Source organism: Equus quagga, chromosome 7 (genome assembly GCF_021613505.1).
Source record: "Equus quagga isolate Etosha38 chromosome 7, UCLA_HA_Equagga_1.0, whole genome shotgun sequence".
Classification (NCBI taxonomy): domain Eukaryota; kingdom Metazoa; phylum Chordata; class Mammalia; order Perissodactyla; family Equidae; genus Equus; species Equus quagga.
The window spans coordinates 18,152,185-18,167,980 of NC_060273.1; the positions used below are offsets into that span (position 1 = coordinate 18,152,185).

The 15,796-nt window shown below is 45.6% G+C and overlaps 1 protein-coding gene across 1 annotated transcript; it reads right to left on the bottom strand.

The window, feature by feature from the left end:
• Positions 1–4,648: 4,648 nt before the first annotated feature.
• Positions 4,649–14,617, bottom strand: NDUFAB1 (NADH:ubiquinone oxidoreductase subunit AB1). Its single transcript, XM_046668334.1, has 5 exons — positions 14,413–14,617; positions 8,411–8,533; positions 6,685–6,772; positions 5,593–5,692; positions 4,649–4,812 (listed from the first exon to the last, which is right to left on the bottom strand). The coding sequence occupies exons 1-4, from the start codon at positions 14,578–14,580 to the stop codon at positions 5,601–5,603; spliced, it is 471 nt and encodes a 156-aa protein (XP_046524290.1). The 5' UTR covers positions 14,581–14,617; the 3' UTR covers positions 4,649–4,812; positions 5,593–5,600.
• Positions 14,618–15,796: the final 1,179 nt, after the last annotated feature.

The window sequence follows — 15,796 nt, forward strand, 5'->3', positions numbered from 1 at the left end:
GGCCCTGAGCTAACATCCGTGCCCATCATCCTCTACTTTATATGTGGGACGCCTACCACAGCATGGCTTGCCACGCGGTGCCATGTCTGCACCTGGGATCTGAACCAGCGAACTCCGGGCCATGGAAGCAGAACCTGTGCACTTAATCACTATGCCACTGGGCCGGCCCAATATTAGCTCCTTCGCTGAGTCTTACCATGTGCCAGGCCCTGGGTCAGATTATGTTATGTGCATTATATTGTCAATACTCCACCACATCCCTCTTGTCACCCCCACTTTACCCATTAGATGGAATTTAGGCTTAGAGAAGTCAAGTGACTTAGTCAAGGTCATACGCCTAACAGTCACTGAGCCTCCAATTCAGAATTCAGATTTGCTTGATGTTAAAGTCTGTGCTCTTAGATACTCATCTTGTTGAGAACTTAGGAAAGAACTCAGCTACTTTTTTTTTTTTTGCTTTCATATTTTTTCTTCTCTCTCTGGTTTAGCTATATGTCTTAGGGTCACTAGCTTGTGTTTGTGAGTTGTTTTCTTAAATGTTGAACCATGACATTTGCTTACTTGGCTACCATGTAAAAACTTAAGACAGTAATACATGCACTTGATAAAGAAATTTCAAGTGATAGGTAAGTTGCTCAGTTCTCCTAGCTTCTCAGCCCCAGCTCTGATCCACTCCTTAGGGAAGTAGAATTCACTTTAGGCTTAAGCACTAAGGGTCCATCCCAGGAGGAGCGGGTCAGTCATTCCCACATATCCCTTGTAGGGTGGGGATGGGGGGCGGGGCATGGGCAGTGGGATTCTTCAGTGGGAACTTGGCAGCGGAAGGGAGCCAGCACAGGTGAAGCACCTTGCATACTCAGACTCCAGCTTCATGGCTCCAGGTGGGCATTTTTCTTGAGTTCTTGCTCATATCTGTCATCTGCTTGGTATCCCAAAACAAATCCAACATACTCCAAACTGAAATTATATCCCCCTTCAGTCTGATCCTCCTCTCGCCCCTATTTCAGATGGCAACTCACCACACAGTAGCCCAAGTCATCAACTTGAGAGGGATCCTAGACTCATTTCCTTCATCTGACCAAGTACTGCCATTTTTCTTTCCAGAATATCTTTCCAATCCTTCTCTCTTTATTCCAACCTCCAATTCTACATGTTTCTCTTGGCCCTTCCAGTAACCACGAGGTTCATTGCCTCCAATCCACCCTTTGCTTAGTCACCAGCAACTGATCCTCAAGTACATCCGACTTGGCTCTCCCCTGCAGAAAGTCCTGCTGCCCCCACTGCCGGCAAGTTCCTTAACCAGATGTAAGGCCCTCCTTCGTGACCTGCTCCCAGCTGCTCTCTAACCACAGGCCACCCCTCCTCCTTTTGCATACGCTTATCTTCCTGGAATCCGTGTCTCCTGCCCTTTCCACGTAGCTGACCCCTGCAGAGCCTTAGAAACTGCGCAGGCTCCACTGCCCCTTCCCGCCTTCACAGGCAGCAGCTCCTCAGCTTCTGCTGGACTGTGCCCAGTTTTCACATACTTTTAATGTTACTTTTATTTTTCTATTATTACACAGTACATGGTATTTATAATTTAGAAAATACTGATTAACAGAATAAGCTGATGTATTTCTACCATATCATGGTAATCATTAACTTTTCGGTATGTATTTTATAGAAATGGGATCATGCTGCTTATAATCTGTTTTCACTTAAAACACCACTCTTTCCGTGTCATTGTGTAAAACTCTCTAACCAACCTCAGATTGTTGAATATCCAGTTGTGTGCCATCAATATACTTTTGGTTACATGTATCATGTTGAATTTTCTCCCTTTCTGTTTTGACAAATTTCAAACAGAATATCTGGAAGAATAGTCCAATGAACACACATATACCTGTCACCTAGTTGCAAGTTGTTGACCTTTTGTTACTATTTTTTCCTGAACTTTCGATGGTCAACTGCAGACATCTCGATGCTTCACTCCTATGTATCTCCTTAGAACAAGGCTAGTCAAACCACTGCGTAATACTGTTATCGTACCTAAGAAGTTTGACATTGTGTTATCACCTGTATAAAGTCCAATTGTCCCCAAAATGTCTTTTATATTTTTTTCCCCAAAGCTTTCATGCTTCACATGTCCCATGAAATTGACATGTCTCTGGTCTCCTTTAATTTATAAGTTATCCTGTCCTTTTTTCCCATGACATTGGTTTTTTAAAGTTCCACCTTCTTGATTTGTTTCCTCATGATCAGATTCAGGTTAAACGATTCCAGCAAGAATTACCTTAGTTAGAGGTGACATGTTCTCACTTCATCACATCAGGAGCAGCACGATGCTTGTGGCATTATTGGTGATGCTGAGTGTGACACATCTCTTGGCTTTTAACTGTCTTTCTAACTGGATGGTGAGCTCCTTCAGAGCTGTACACTCAGGCCCCTCCCCAGGGGAGTGCGCTCCACACACGGTGGGCACTTTATAATTGTTTTGTTGAGTGAAGGAGTGTACTTGCTGTTTGGGGGACACAATGAGAAGAGTGTTGTGTCTCAACTGGAGATTGGGCTGAGGCTTCACAACCACCCTCCCACGAAGGGAACTGCCTAACAAACACGTACAGATCCTAGAAGGCATTTGTGGAAGGCCATTAAAACTGCAGTAGTCCCCGCTTAGCTGTGATTTCACTTTCTGCAGTTTCGGTTACCCATGGTCAACTATGGTCTGAAAATATTAAATGGAAAATTCCAGAAATAAACAATTCAGAAGTCTTAAATTGCCGCCTTTCTGAGTAGCGTGATGAAATACGCCATCCTCCTCTGTCCCACCCAAGCCATGAATCATCCCTTTGTCTAGCGTGTCTACACTGCCTGCCCATTAGTAACTTACTAGCCATCTTGGTTATCAGATCCACTGTTTGGTATCACAGTGCTTGTGTTCAAGTAACCCTTATTTTACTTAATAATGGCCCCAAAGTGCAAGAGTGGTGATGCTGGCAATTCAGATATGCCAGAGAAGCCATAAAGTGCTTCCCTTAAGTGATAAGGTGAAAGTTCTCAATAAGAAAAAAAAGTCATATGCTGAGGTTGCTAAGATCTATGGTAACTTTTATTACAGTATATTATAATTATTGTTAATCTCTTACTGTGCCTAATTTATAAAGTAAACTTTATCAGAGGTATGTATGTATAGGAAAAAACAGAGTAGCTAGAGGGTTCAGTACTATCCGTGGTTTCAGGCATCCACTGGGGGTCTTGGCACATATCCCGAGAAGCAGGGACATACGCAATCCCATTTATTCTGTTCTAATTCACACACTTTGGAATGCTACATTTGGCCAGTGCGCTGCCTATTTATAGTGGCACACAGGTCTCAAAGAACATTGCAGCAATTTCTTAGAGCAGAAAGGCCTCTGCTGTTGTTTGAACACCCAGATCCTAAATAGTATTACCAGAGAATTATCTGTGTGTGATCATTCAGTGAATTTTTCTCCTTCTTGCTCCTTCGGGACTTACCAGCTATAGAATGATGTGAGTGAGCCATTTCACAGCAGGTGCATGGTGAAGATGTGAGCAAAGCAATCCCTTTAGTGGCAGTACTGCTAGATTTCATGATCTTAGGCAGAAACAACCACAGATGCAGTTTTTGGGAAAACGTGCAGCTGCCTTGGGGATTAAAACAGCCAGAAGAACAAATTACCCCAGATGTTAAATTAAAGGTACATTCCAATCAAAGGAGTCACATGTAGCCTGTTTTGTTCCCTATTGGATCTGCAGTGCCTAATAAGCACTCAAGCTATTTGTTGAATAAATGCAGTTGTAAAAAACAACGAAGCTCCTTATGCTCCAATGTTGCAGTTTTCCAAGAATACCTTAAGTATTAAAAAAGAAGGTGCAGCATAATAACGAATGCTTCCTATTACTGAGAAAGGAGGCAAGTACGTCTGCCTAATATGCCTCCAGTAATTCTAGAGTGACACAGAAGGAACTGGCAACATGAGGTATTCCCCGGCAGGGAAGCAGGTGTGCGTGTGGACCCAATCCCAGACCAGACTCCACAGTCCTTCTGCAACCTCATCCCTCAGCCATTAGATTCTCTGCCGTCCCTCCACCTCTGACACTACTTCTATTAGCCCTTGGTCCCCTCCCTCCTACAAACTAGAAGTTTCGGTAAAAGAGCAATTACTTTATGATAGATCTCTCAAACTAAATCTCGTCAAGAGCTAAGCAACTGCCTCCATCAACCCCAAGGACCTAACAGTGCCAAGAATAAAAGGACAGAGTTTATAGTGATGCATGACAAAGGGATACAATGTCAAACTGACCTTCCAGGAGGAAAGAGAACCTTCTGTCCTCCAACATTATTATATTCTATTAATTTGGAAAGGATCCTTAGGACAGGATGAAAATTTAGTCCCGCGTCCTGGTGTCAGCTGATAAGCTGATGATAATCTAATGAAGAAACAAAAATTTTTTTTGAGGCAAAAGGTCCTTTTATCACTATCATTCATTCCTTATGCTGAAGGCGATGGGAGAGAAACGTAAGTACATGCTGGAAAAGTCAGATATTTCTGATATGCATGAATACCAATGACAAGATAAATCTTTAAAAATATTAAGCAGTGTCAATATAAAAACTATAGACAAAAACTGAAGATTGAGAAAAATGTTGGTTTTATAGATTTATTTTCAAAGGGAAAAAACACTTAGACAATTTAAATACAAGTCTAAACAGAATTACTCTGTCAAAGTCAGCAGTCGTGCCAAAATGTGCTCTCACTTTCCGACACTCGCCAGTATCTTCTGAGTGTTCTCTCAGGGAAGAAAAGGGGTCTGGCAAAGACAAAATAAGTTCAGCGATTCTTTTTGGTGTATTGTTATTGACTTTAAATGACGATCTTCAAGGTGCTAAATCCAAGGTAACTAGAGTTACAGACACTAATACAATGTTTTATATAAAAAGTCTTATCACTTGATTATTCTAGAGCCTAAACAACAATAGCTAATATTTACTGAGAGCCTCTTTACCACCGTGCATTGTTCTAAGTGATTTACATACACTATTCACTTTTACCTTCACAAATGCCCAATAGGTCCTGTCATTATCCCCATTTTACACATGAGGAAACTGAGGCTTACAGAGGCTAGGCAACCTCCCCAAGATCACCAGGCTTACAGAAGGTGGCAGAGCTGAGAATAAACTCAGGTGTCTGACTCGAGTCCATCCTTTTACCCATGAGGCCTCTCCTATATAATTTAGAGCCAGGCCATCTCTGCTCCCTAGATAGGCCTTGGGTGGGTAACTGAGGGTGAGGGAGGGAGAGGTCTCTGCTTCTGGGTTACCTAGCTCAGTTTTTTTGTACAAGACTGTTTTTATGAGGAGGGCTGATAATCAAGGGAGCCTTGTCCAGCAGTGAACTGCTCTCAACACCTCTGGAGGATAAAGTTGATCACAAGGGCTGACTGGTGGCAGAAGGGGCTTGCATTTTATAACCAGTGAAAATCTGTCAAGTATTCCCATTTTTCCATTTCTTCCTGAGTCCTGCTTTATTGAAGAACCACAGATAGATTAATTCTATGGGAGAACATCATTCTTTAAGTCAAATTATTTACCTGATATTTTATTCATATACATCCTTCTTATCTGCAATGTAATCTACAATTTCTTGTGGACACATTAACTTTTCCGCATCTACATCAGGAATTTCAAACCCTAAAAGTAAAATTTACAACAATGTATGAGTATAGAAAGAGCAACTCCTTTAGAAGTGTATCAGTATACCACGCACATGTATATCAAAAATTTCCAGCAACTTTAAATCCCATTTAAGTTGTGAGACGGTAATGTTCTAGACAATACGTATATCATATTGGGCATAATGGCTGGGGTTTTTTTAAAGATATTAACATAATAGAAAATTCACCCATTTAAAGTGTAAGATTCAGTGGTTTTTAGTATATTCACAAGGTGATGCAACCGTTACCATTATCTAATTCTAGAATATTTTTATTACCCCAACAGGAAACCCCAAATCCACCCTGCCCTGAACTAATACCATCCTCCTAGTTACCACAACCTGTGAGAAATTTTAACAAAATTCTGCTCTGTAAAATGGCACAGAAGTCCCTTGGCTTCCTATGCAGGCAATCACCCCCAAAAAATGTGCCCTGGAGCCTTTTAGAGGTCTCATTTGCCTCTAAAACTACTGTCCTGAACAAGGATAACCTCAGAGTGCACGGGAGGCACTGCAGGAAACCAAGGTGTGCACGAATGGTGCAAGGTGTGCACGCATGTGTGCCTGTGTGTGTCCTGAGCACCCCTAGTTACTTCTCTGGGCATTTAGGCCTAGCTCACGAGGGATGCTAAGGTGTCGTCAGCTTCTGCATGCATGAGGCTTTGCCCTTTGTCCTGGAGCCCCACCTCAAGAATCTAAGTCCCAGATTCCCCCAGGCCTTTTCTGGCCACTCAGCCCTCGGTACCACACTGGGCACTCTGGGGACTCTAAGTGCTTTCTAAGTAAGTGCACTGTCCCTACTGTTTACTTCACCTGATGGTAAGCAGGCATGTACATGTTGGGGGGAGCTACTGTTTCTATTATTAGTTGATTTAAATCCCAATTCAGACTCCCAGCATTTCTTTCATTTTAATCCACCTAAATCAAGAATCACAATATGCAGATCCAAGACGAAGGCTGTGTATGTTACCAAATTCATCCTCCATGGCCATGATAATCTCCACTTGGTCCAAACTGTCTAAGCCCAGGTCTTTCATAAAATGGGAATTTACCGAGAGCTGCAAGAAAGGAACACCAAACACAAAATTTAGTTATGTGAGCACTTGCTTCTCAAGGTAACAATGGTACAATGTCACTTAATCATTACATACATTTCTTTAAAATATAAAGAGGCCATATTTTACATGTAAAGAGCTATAACTAACATTATATATTTAACTTGGGCCAGTATATACTTGGTGTATATGTTAGAACATACGTTATAACATATATGTATGTTGCTTTATATCTTATTTAGCCTTGTTTTGAATTAGTTAATGTATGCAAAGCTGATGACTGATTTCACTTTACATATTTTACTGAGATCTTTGATCACCGCTCTGAAGTGACACTGAGTTTGGTTTTTCTTGCTGCCTTACTGACAACAAAGACACTACACCTTAGAAGTGACATACCTCTCCCTCCCTCAAGAACAGAGTGGTTATTATCACCCTCCCTTTAATTTAGACCTCAAGATCACCAGGAAGAATTCTTCAAAAACTCATATCAAAACACTGTCCTACCCACACAACAGATTCAATTATTGAAGAAAGGATTCTTTTTTTTTCTTTTTTCTGAGGAAGGTTGTCCCTGAGCTAACATTTGTTGCTAATCCTCCTCTTTTTGCTTGAGGAAGATTGTCCCCGAGCTAACATCTGTGCCAGTCTTCCTCTGTTTTGTATGTTGGACGCTGCCACAGCCTGGCTTCATGTGGTGTGTAGGTCCGCACCTAGGATCTGAACCCGTAAACCCTGGGCCACCAAAGTGGAGTGTGCGATTGTGTGTGTGTGTGTGTAAGACTGACCTTGAGCTAACATCTATTGCCAATCTTACTCTATTTTATGTGGGAGGCTGCCACAGTGTGGCTTGATGAGCAGTGCTAGGCCCGTGCCCAGGATCCAAACCTGTGAGTTCTGGGCCGCCTACGTGGAGCACACAAACTTAACCACTATGTCACCTGGCCAGCCCCAGTGTGCGAACTTAACCACTCCACCACTGGGCCGGCCCCTGAAGTAGGGATTCTTTTATGTACCACTATAAGAAAAATTCCAGGGGCCGGCCCCATGGCCGAGTGGTTAAGTTCATGCACTCCGCTGCAGCGGCCCAGGGTTGCACTGGTTTGGATCCTGGGCACGGACGTGGCACTGCTCATCAGGCCACATTGAGGCGGCATCCCACATGCCACAACTAGGAGGACCTGCAACTAAAATATACAACTATGTATGGGAGGTTTGGGGAGATAAAGCAGGAAAAAAAAAAAAGATTGGCAACAGTTGTTAGCTGAGGTGCCAATCTTTAAAAAAAATGAAATAATAATAATAAAAAAAGAAAAATTCCAAGAGTAAAGTTTAAAAAGGTGCAGAGCAGTGTTTACAGTATACTACCACTTGTGTTTTTTAAAAAGGGTGGGAGACAGCGGTTACATAGTACACAGAACACACATATACATTCATGTGTCTATACTTCCTTACATAATTATCGAGTATCTTTGGAAAGGTAGACAAGAAGCTGGGGACACTCGCTGTCTTCCAGAAGGGGAACTGGGTGGCTGGAAGCCAGGGAGACTTTTTACTGAGTATCTTTTTGGACCCTTTGAATTTTGTACCATGTGATTAAATATTTATTTAAAGAAAAGCCATTTAAACCACATCAATTACCTTTTCTGGGTCAATCTTGTCATAGAGTTTCAAGACGTAAAGAACACGGTCCTTGATTCCCTCTAACGTCAAAGGGGGCAGGTCACTATACTGGCGGCACAGCCGTGTGACTCCATCTGGAACCTAGAGCAAGGGCAGGAAGGAAGGATTGTGGAAGCTAACATGCCTCTAAATAGACACCAGCCTATGGATGTCTGTCCCGAAGCTTTCAGGGCTTCAGAGATCCCACCACATTTGGTTCTAGTTGCGGCCCTTCGGGCCCACTGAATACTGGTACTGGGGAGTCTCAGAAGCCCAGCAGTTCAGCAGCAGAAACCGGGGCTCCTGTCCCCTCAGAGGCAGGACTGGCCTCTGACTCCTCTGTTCAGCCCTCAGGCTTTGGACATTCATCCTGCTCAGTGAGACTGACTGCCACTAAATGGGCTGGGGTCTGCAGAAGAGCTCAAGACGTCCCATGGCACCTCTCTAAGGCACTGCCGCCTTTAATACCCAAGTCAAAATAACCCACACAGAAAGAGCAGTCACGGTAAACTAAGAGGCAAATCATTGAGGACCATACACCGGAAGGGTCTGATTTGGCCCCAGGGGTAATTATGCTGACCAACCCAAAGGAGAAGATGAGGGACTCTGACAGTTGCTACAGTAATGTCCGATCTGTTCCCTTCCAGGCACGCTTGCGTTACTGCCACCAGCCAAACCATGAGCCTTTTTGATCTTTGCCATGACAGAGTTGTATCTCAAATCTCTGACATTAGTGTGCTTGATATTCAACCAGGTATTAGGGTTGTGACTGGATTCCTTCACCAAATGTGGAAGGAGCTCCAACTCACAGGCCAGCGGGCTCTATGCCATGGAAGGTACAATCCAGAACAAGAGAAAACAAAACAGCTGACAGTTCTCACTATGGAAGTCCCTAGTCTGAACTGGTCTGTGTATCTTCTAAGGTTGATTTTAAGTCTGCAGTTTGGAGTTCTTAGGGCATTTCCCCATAGAAAATAGATTTGCTTGCTAGGGCCCAGGTCCCTGAGAGTCAAAGGTCTCTGAAAAATCATAAAAAACTGCCAGATGAAGCAAACCAATATACACCTCTGTGTGAGAAACGGTTATCTTGCAAATAAATCAGGTTTAACCAGCAAGCTAAAGAGATTAGATGAAGAGTTTCATGGATGTTCTAGGAGTATTTCTTGCTACTTACAGAGTTTTAGAGCACTTGTTCTTTTCTGTCTAAATTTGTGGTCTCCTTTCTGTTCTGATTACAGCATGGGTTAAGGAGACCTCTGCTATGGGAACATTACCAGGCCTACTTAACAACAATGACTAGAAGAGGTTTCCAAGCCACTAATAAAATGAAGCAGCAGAAAGGACTAAAGAGAAAGAGGGAGGAGAAATGAGTTAATAGTGTTAATGACAGGAAAGAAATTTGAGGTGGATGGATGTAACAGAGGCCTTGTCTATGTGCTTATCAAGAAGTGCTATGAAGTAGAATTACCGCTGAGGAGCGGGGGAGAGAATAGGGGAGGCTGATGTGTGCACAGCACCCAAGGGGAAAGGACGAGGCTGGTGAGGGTATGTCCATACACAGCTACCCACGTGGCCCAGTAGGTGTCAGCATCACCCCCAGCAGCACTGGCAAATGCCTACCTGGGCCAGGTAGGCACAGTGTGATTAAATGAAATTAAAGGGGTCTCCAACTGGAGGCCACATGCCAATCTACAGTGGGTGTCTGCAGTGGGCTCGGCACAAGGCAGGAAGGTGCAGTGAGCGAGAGCGTAGACTCTGGAAGGAGACTGCCTACGTCTGTCCCCTAGCTCCAGCTCCTTCTTACAGTTCAGGCTTGACAAGTTACTTAACCTTTCTATGCCTCAGTCTCCTATATGTAAAATGGGGGTAAACACCAGTACCAAGCTCATAGGACTGCTGTTGTAAAGAGATGACGTAAGGGGCTTAGAACACTGCCTGGCTCATAGAGTCAGTGCTATTTAGGCTGTCTAGTAGGATGAGGGTGATAATGAGCTGCTAGTGTGAGACCCTGGCAGCAGTGAAGCCCCAAAGTACCTGATCCTACTCCTTCCCTCTCATGCTGCCCCTTCATGCAGTCAGGCTGCAGTACTGCCCTGAGCACTTTACATACATCACCTCCTTTAGTTCTAACAAGCCCACTTTACAGAGGAGGAAACTGTGGCAGAGAGAGGTTAGGTGTCTCGCCCCAGGCTCCCAGCATGGCCTCTTGGAGGGCCTTACTGCCTCCTTCCTGCTGGATCGCAGCTGTTTAAAAAAAAAAAAAAGGATATATTCAGGGACCTCTGAAAATGTCCCCAACAGCCAACATTGTTTCTGATGTTAATAGGTCTTCCCCAAGATCTACCCTTAACAATTATATGCGACATGAATCATCTCCCACTGACATCAGAGAAGGCACTGTTTGCAAGAAAATGACTACCCTCTGGATTAGTAGAAACGAATAAACCTGATTAGTTTCCCTCAAACTCCATCTTACCTCCACATGGGTCCATCTCTAAGGGAAACTCAGAGGAATCTAAGGAGATGGCTTTCAAAGCCGTCTCTGCAAACTCCCCCCTGGACAGCTCTACGCAGGGAGCACAGACATCTCAGCCTCAGGTTGGAAATCAATTCCTGACCTGTCCCCAAAATGCCTGAACGCAGACCTATTCTTCTCTGCCACCTGGGGCTCTAGCCAGAAACCTCAGAGCAAACCCACACTCTTCCCGTCTCCACCATCATGTTTACCGGTCACCCGGCCTGGCTGATGGAGAGGAAAGGTCTCCTCATTTCTTCGACAGCCTTGTTGACGTTTGCTCCCTGTCACCCAGATAGGTGATTCCTCAGTGGGGATCCGGTGCCCTTCACAATATGCCTACTGTCTCCCCACCTCAACTCGGGCCTCTCCCGTCTACAGGCATCCTGAGGGTCAACCCTAAGTAAAAGCCAGGCTCTTCCTGGCCTCCACACGTGCCATTCCATCCTGCCCTGACCATGCTCAGTGGGGGTCAGTTAAGTCCCTCTTCCTGAGTCTGCGCTGTACACACACCTGTCTTCACACAAGGCAATGCCTTGCCTTTGTCTATTTACATCACTGTCCCAGCAGCCTGTGAGCTTTACCTTATGTGCCAAGCACTGTGCTATGGGGCTGGAACTACAAAAATAAAAAAGACATGACCTCTACCTTAGAGAAGCTTATGGTCTAATGGAAAAGACCAATCCAGACAGATCATTTTACTTGTAACAAAAATGTGGCAAAAGCCATGACAGAGGTATTTGTAGGCTGTTTCAGTAACAAAAAGTTGTCATTCCGTACCTGAGAGGCAGAGATGGAAGAGATACCAGACTTGGAGTTAGCCAAGAAAAGGAAAGGAGGCACGAAAGTGCAGTGTGTCTGTGTGGGAAGAAATTAGTTGACGCTGCTGGAGATTGAAGGGGAAGGTGGTTAACCGATGTGGGCCCTGAGGCCGAAGAGGCAGGACTTGGCTGCAGAGCCCTGAGCAAGACAAAACAAGTCTGTCTCACTGGGGATGAAGGATGTAGCCCCGAATCCAGCAGTGTCACGCACGTCAGTCTGGTTCCAGTACCAGGAATAGCCGCGCCCTCCCTGCACAAGTGCCGTGTCTGCATCTGGGCACCGCACACACACACCTCTACGGAAATTCTCTTTGTGCTCTGGCTGCCAGGCAGGTGAGATTCAGGGCCTGCCTGAGTCAAGTCTAAAATTTCCAGGCTCCATTTTAGGCCACTACCCTTGGTTTTCTTACCTTATATTTTATATTGTCTTGTATTTTTATACCCAGGAAAGCTGTGTTAGCTCCTTTTTTGGGGGGGAAAAGTTAGGATGTAAAAAAATGAACAAGTAGTTGCTGTGGGGTTAGCAGAGTGGATAGATCTGAGGGAAAACGTGATAGACCAGAATGGGTAAACGAGCAATAGTGCAGGTGAGATGAACAGAGCGGCAGGTGGAGGCTTGGGGTGACTGACATACAGGCAGTAACAGAAACCAGGAGAGTGAAGAGGCAGTTCACAGAGAGTGTTTACCGCCATTTAAGGACTAGGGAAAGAAAGTGCCCAACAGGGTAGAAGGAGAGAGAGGAGAGACAAACCAAGAGAAAATAGTGTCAGAACAGCCTAGGGCAGACAGAGCAGCAGAGAATGAGCTGGCAAGTTTAACATAAAGGCTGCAAAGTGTCCAATGAAGATGTGAACTAATGTCTTTCTTCTGTATCCACCTCTCTGTCCCTCATCAGCTAGCGTAAGGCCTGGCACACAGCTGTCGCTTGGTTTCTTTGACCAATTTTTTTCTTTTGAGGAAGATCAGCCCTGAGCTAACATCCGTGTCCATCTTCCTCTACTTTATATGTGGGACGCCTGCCACAGCATGGCTTGATGAGCAGTGCCATGTCCGCACATGGGATCTGAACCACCGGACCCCAGGCTGCCAAAGCGCAACATGCGCAGTGAACTGCTGCGCCACGGGCCGATCTCTGAACAAGTATTTACTCTCTGCTTCAATCCACAAAGGATATAAGGTGGTTAAATGGGAGTACTTAGTCAAAACCATTTTGTAAATATAAATGTAATGGTTCCTCTGCTGCATATGTAAACCAAGCAGAGGCAGTGGACCATCTCTGAGCACCCTGCTATTCAAGGCATGGTCCAAGGACCAGCAGCAGCAGGATCTGCTGGAGGCCCACCGGAAATGATTCTCTGGCCCCTTCCTAGAATCTATATTTTAACCCAGGTGATGCATATGCACGATCCAGGCTTGAATATCAATGCTCTAAGAATAAGGACAACCACCTTGTCTCTTAGCCTAACGCTGTAATCAGTCTTAGGAACAAAACTCAGCAACACTACATACTTCCCTTTTAACTAACCTTTTGATTCTGACAATAAGACAATGCCCTATGAATGAATCCACTGCCCTACCTACATCCACTACGAATGAATCAGGAAATCTCAACACTGGCTGCACAAAAGAATCACGTGACAGCTTTTAAAAACAAATGCCCAGCCCCTAAATCAGGAGATTCTGATTGATTTGGCCTGGGCATCCTTATTTTTTATTCTAATATCTTACTCAAGGGTGAAACCAGTATTACTTGGGTTTGTGGGTTTGAAAAGGCGTTTCTCAACTTGACCTTGGGAGTCTATCCTACCTTAAGACAGTTCTCTTTCATTCTGGTGCACTTCAGAGTCACCTGGGGAACTTAAAAAAATAAAACCCATGCCACAGCCTCATCCCAGAGCAGTAAATCAGAATTGGGGGCCGGGGCACAAGGGATTTCTTTTCCTTTCTCTTTTAAGCTACCCAGGTAATTTGTACAGCCAGGGTTGAAAATCACTGCCCTAAGGAGAGTTTGAGGCTCACAAAGGTTTCCTCAGATTAAAAACAGCTAGATAGTACTTGTTCCCTACCCTTATTTGCAGGAGGCCCAGAAACAGGCAAAAGGTGCCACAGGGAGACAGAAATCCAGGCAGAGAACAGCCCTGGAGAAGCCTGTAGGTCAGCATGGCTTCCTTTTTGCACCGTGTCGTTAGAGCTCCCCTCGAAAACTATCACGGTATTTATCATTAGCGCTACGACTAACGGCGACCAACAGTCTGAGAGCTTACCAAGCACCGCACGAGGTACTCTGCCTGTATCATCCCCTCTAAACCTCGCTGCAGCTCAAGGTGGAGACTAGTACTTTTCCCACCTTACGGTGCAGACTGAGGCGCAGCGCGGTTACGAGACTCGTCCAAACTTTCGGTAAGTGGCAGCCAGCGTTCCAACCCAGGGCTGTCTGACGGGAGGGTCTGCGCTCTCGCTCCTAAGCACTAGGTCAGCCGGGCTCCCGGCAGGGGTTAACCAAGCACCGTCATGCAGTGGGATGGGGAGGGAGTCGGATATCCCCCGTCACCCCCGCCAGCAGCTGGCGCGGCCCCGCTGACTGTCCGCCCCCCGACCCGAGTCCTGACCCCTGCGAAGCGCCAGCAAAGTCACCGCGAGTCACCTGAGCGAGCACCGAGACCGGCTGCGGAGCCCCACGCCTCATGCGGGCCCCCGCGGGCCACAGGGCGGTGCTGAGCGGCCGGGCGGCGGCCAGGGTGGGGGCCCGGGGCAGCAGCGCGAAGGCCGCGGGCAGTCGGCGGACACCGGCGGAAAGGACACGAGCCGCCATCGCTACGCCGACCCAGGATGCACTGCGCCGCGCCCTCCGCGCCGTCCCCTTTCCCGCTCGGCGCGGGCGACGCACAGAGCGGCGCTGCGGGCGCGGCCGGCGGTGGAGACCCCGCGCGGCTCCCGGCGGCACTGCGCCCTCGCGGGCCAGAGGTGAGAGCCCGCCAGAGCCAGAGCTGAGACTGCGCATTGTCTTCACCTCAGCGCTGATCACGCCACGAGAAAGAAACGTGCTTTTCTTTATTCTCTGAGAGTTCTGAGATACATGTATTTAAAAGTTTTGATGCCGCGATCTTCCATAGGTATTAAAATTATCTAATAGGTCAAAACTATATAAAACATGAAAATTTAAGAGTCAATTTAAATATATAATTAAGACTAATGTGGGAATTACGATAAAAACAATATCCATGTTTTAAAACTTGACAATGCATAAGTAATACAGCTCACAAAAATGGGTAAGGAGGGGGAAGTTCAGTGTGCTAATTCACCCCTATTGAACAGGGAGCCCAAGGATATTGGCTGAAAGTGAAACATGGACAAGGGCTCCAAACTCCGCAGGCTGCCTGGACAAACAATCCAACAACGCCTTCAGTTTCACTTCAGTTTCTTTTTATTTTTGTTCAAGTAAAATAAAATGTAATGTCTTTAATTTGAAATAGAATGCGTAGTATGATCCCACTGTTGTAACAGTATTTCTACACGTTCGTTAAAAATTTGAGAATCTGTTATGTGCTAGTTGTTGAGGCTACAGCAGTGAGCAAGCCAGAGAGGCAGGCTGTTCTCAGAGTTTACATTCTAGCGGGAAGACACACAATAAACAAATAGAAAGGTACACCCCCCCCCCCCCAAATCCACCAATAAGTAGTGGAAGTACAAGAACAATAAAACAGGGAAGGGGACAGTGAGGGCGGACAGGGGGTGTGTTTAATTTTAGAGAGGGGGTCCCCCTCTTAGGGGGTGATATTTGAGCCAAGACTTTCATCAATCAGGGGGAGGGGAAAACAGACCCTCAGGAGTCACCGCTGCTGGTGATGCCAGCCAGCCCCTATGGCAGTGCCAGCAGTCGATGCCAGGCTTCTGCATCCTGTTGTCATCACCACCACTTTACTGCTTATTAAATAGCAACTGGGAGACAAACTGTATCACCTCTTTGGAATGGTCAGTGAATAAAAGGCCAAGGCCCATTTTGAGTGGCAGCCTTCCATTTCTGCAGA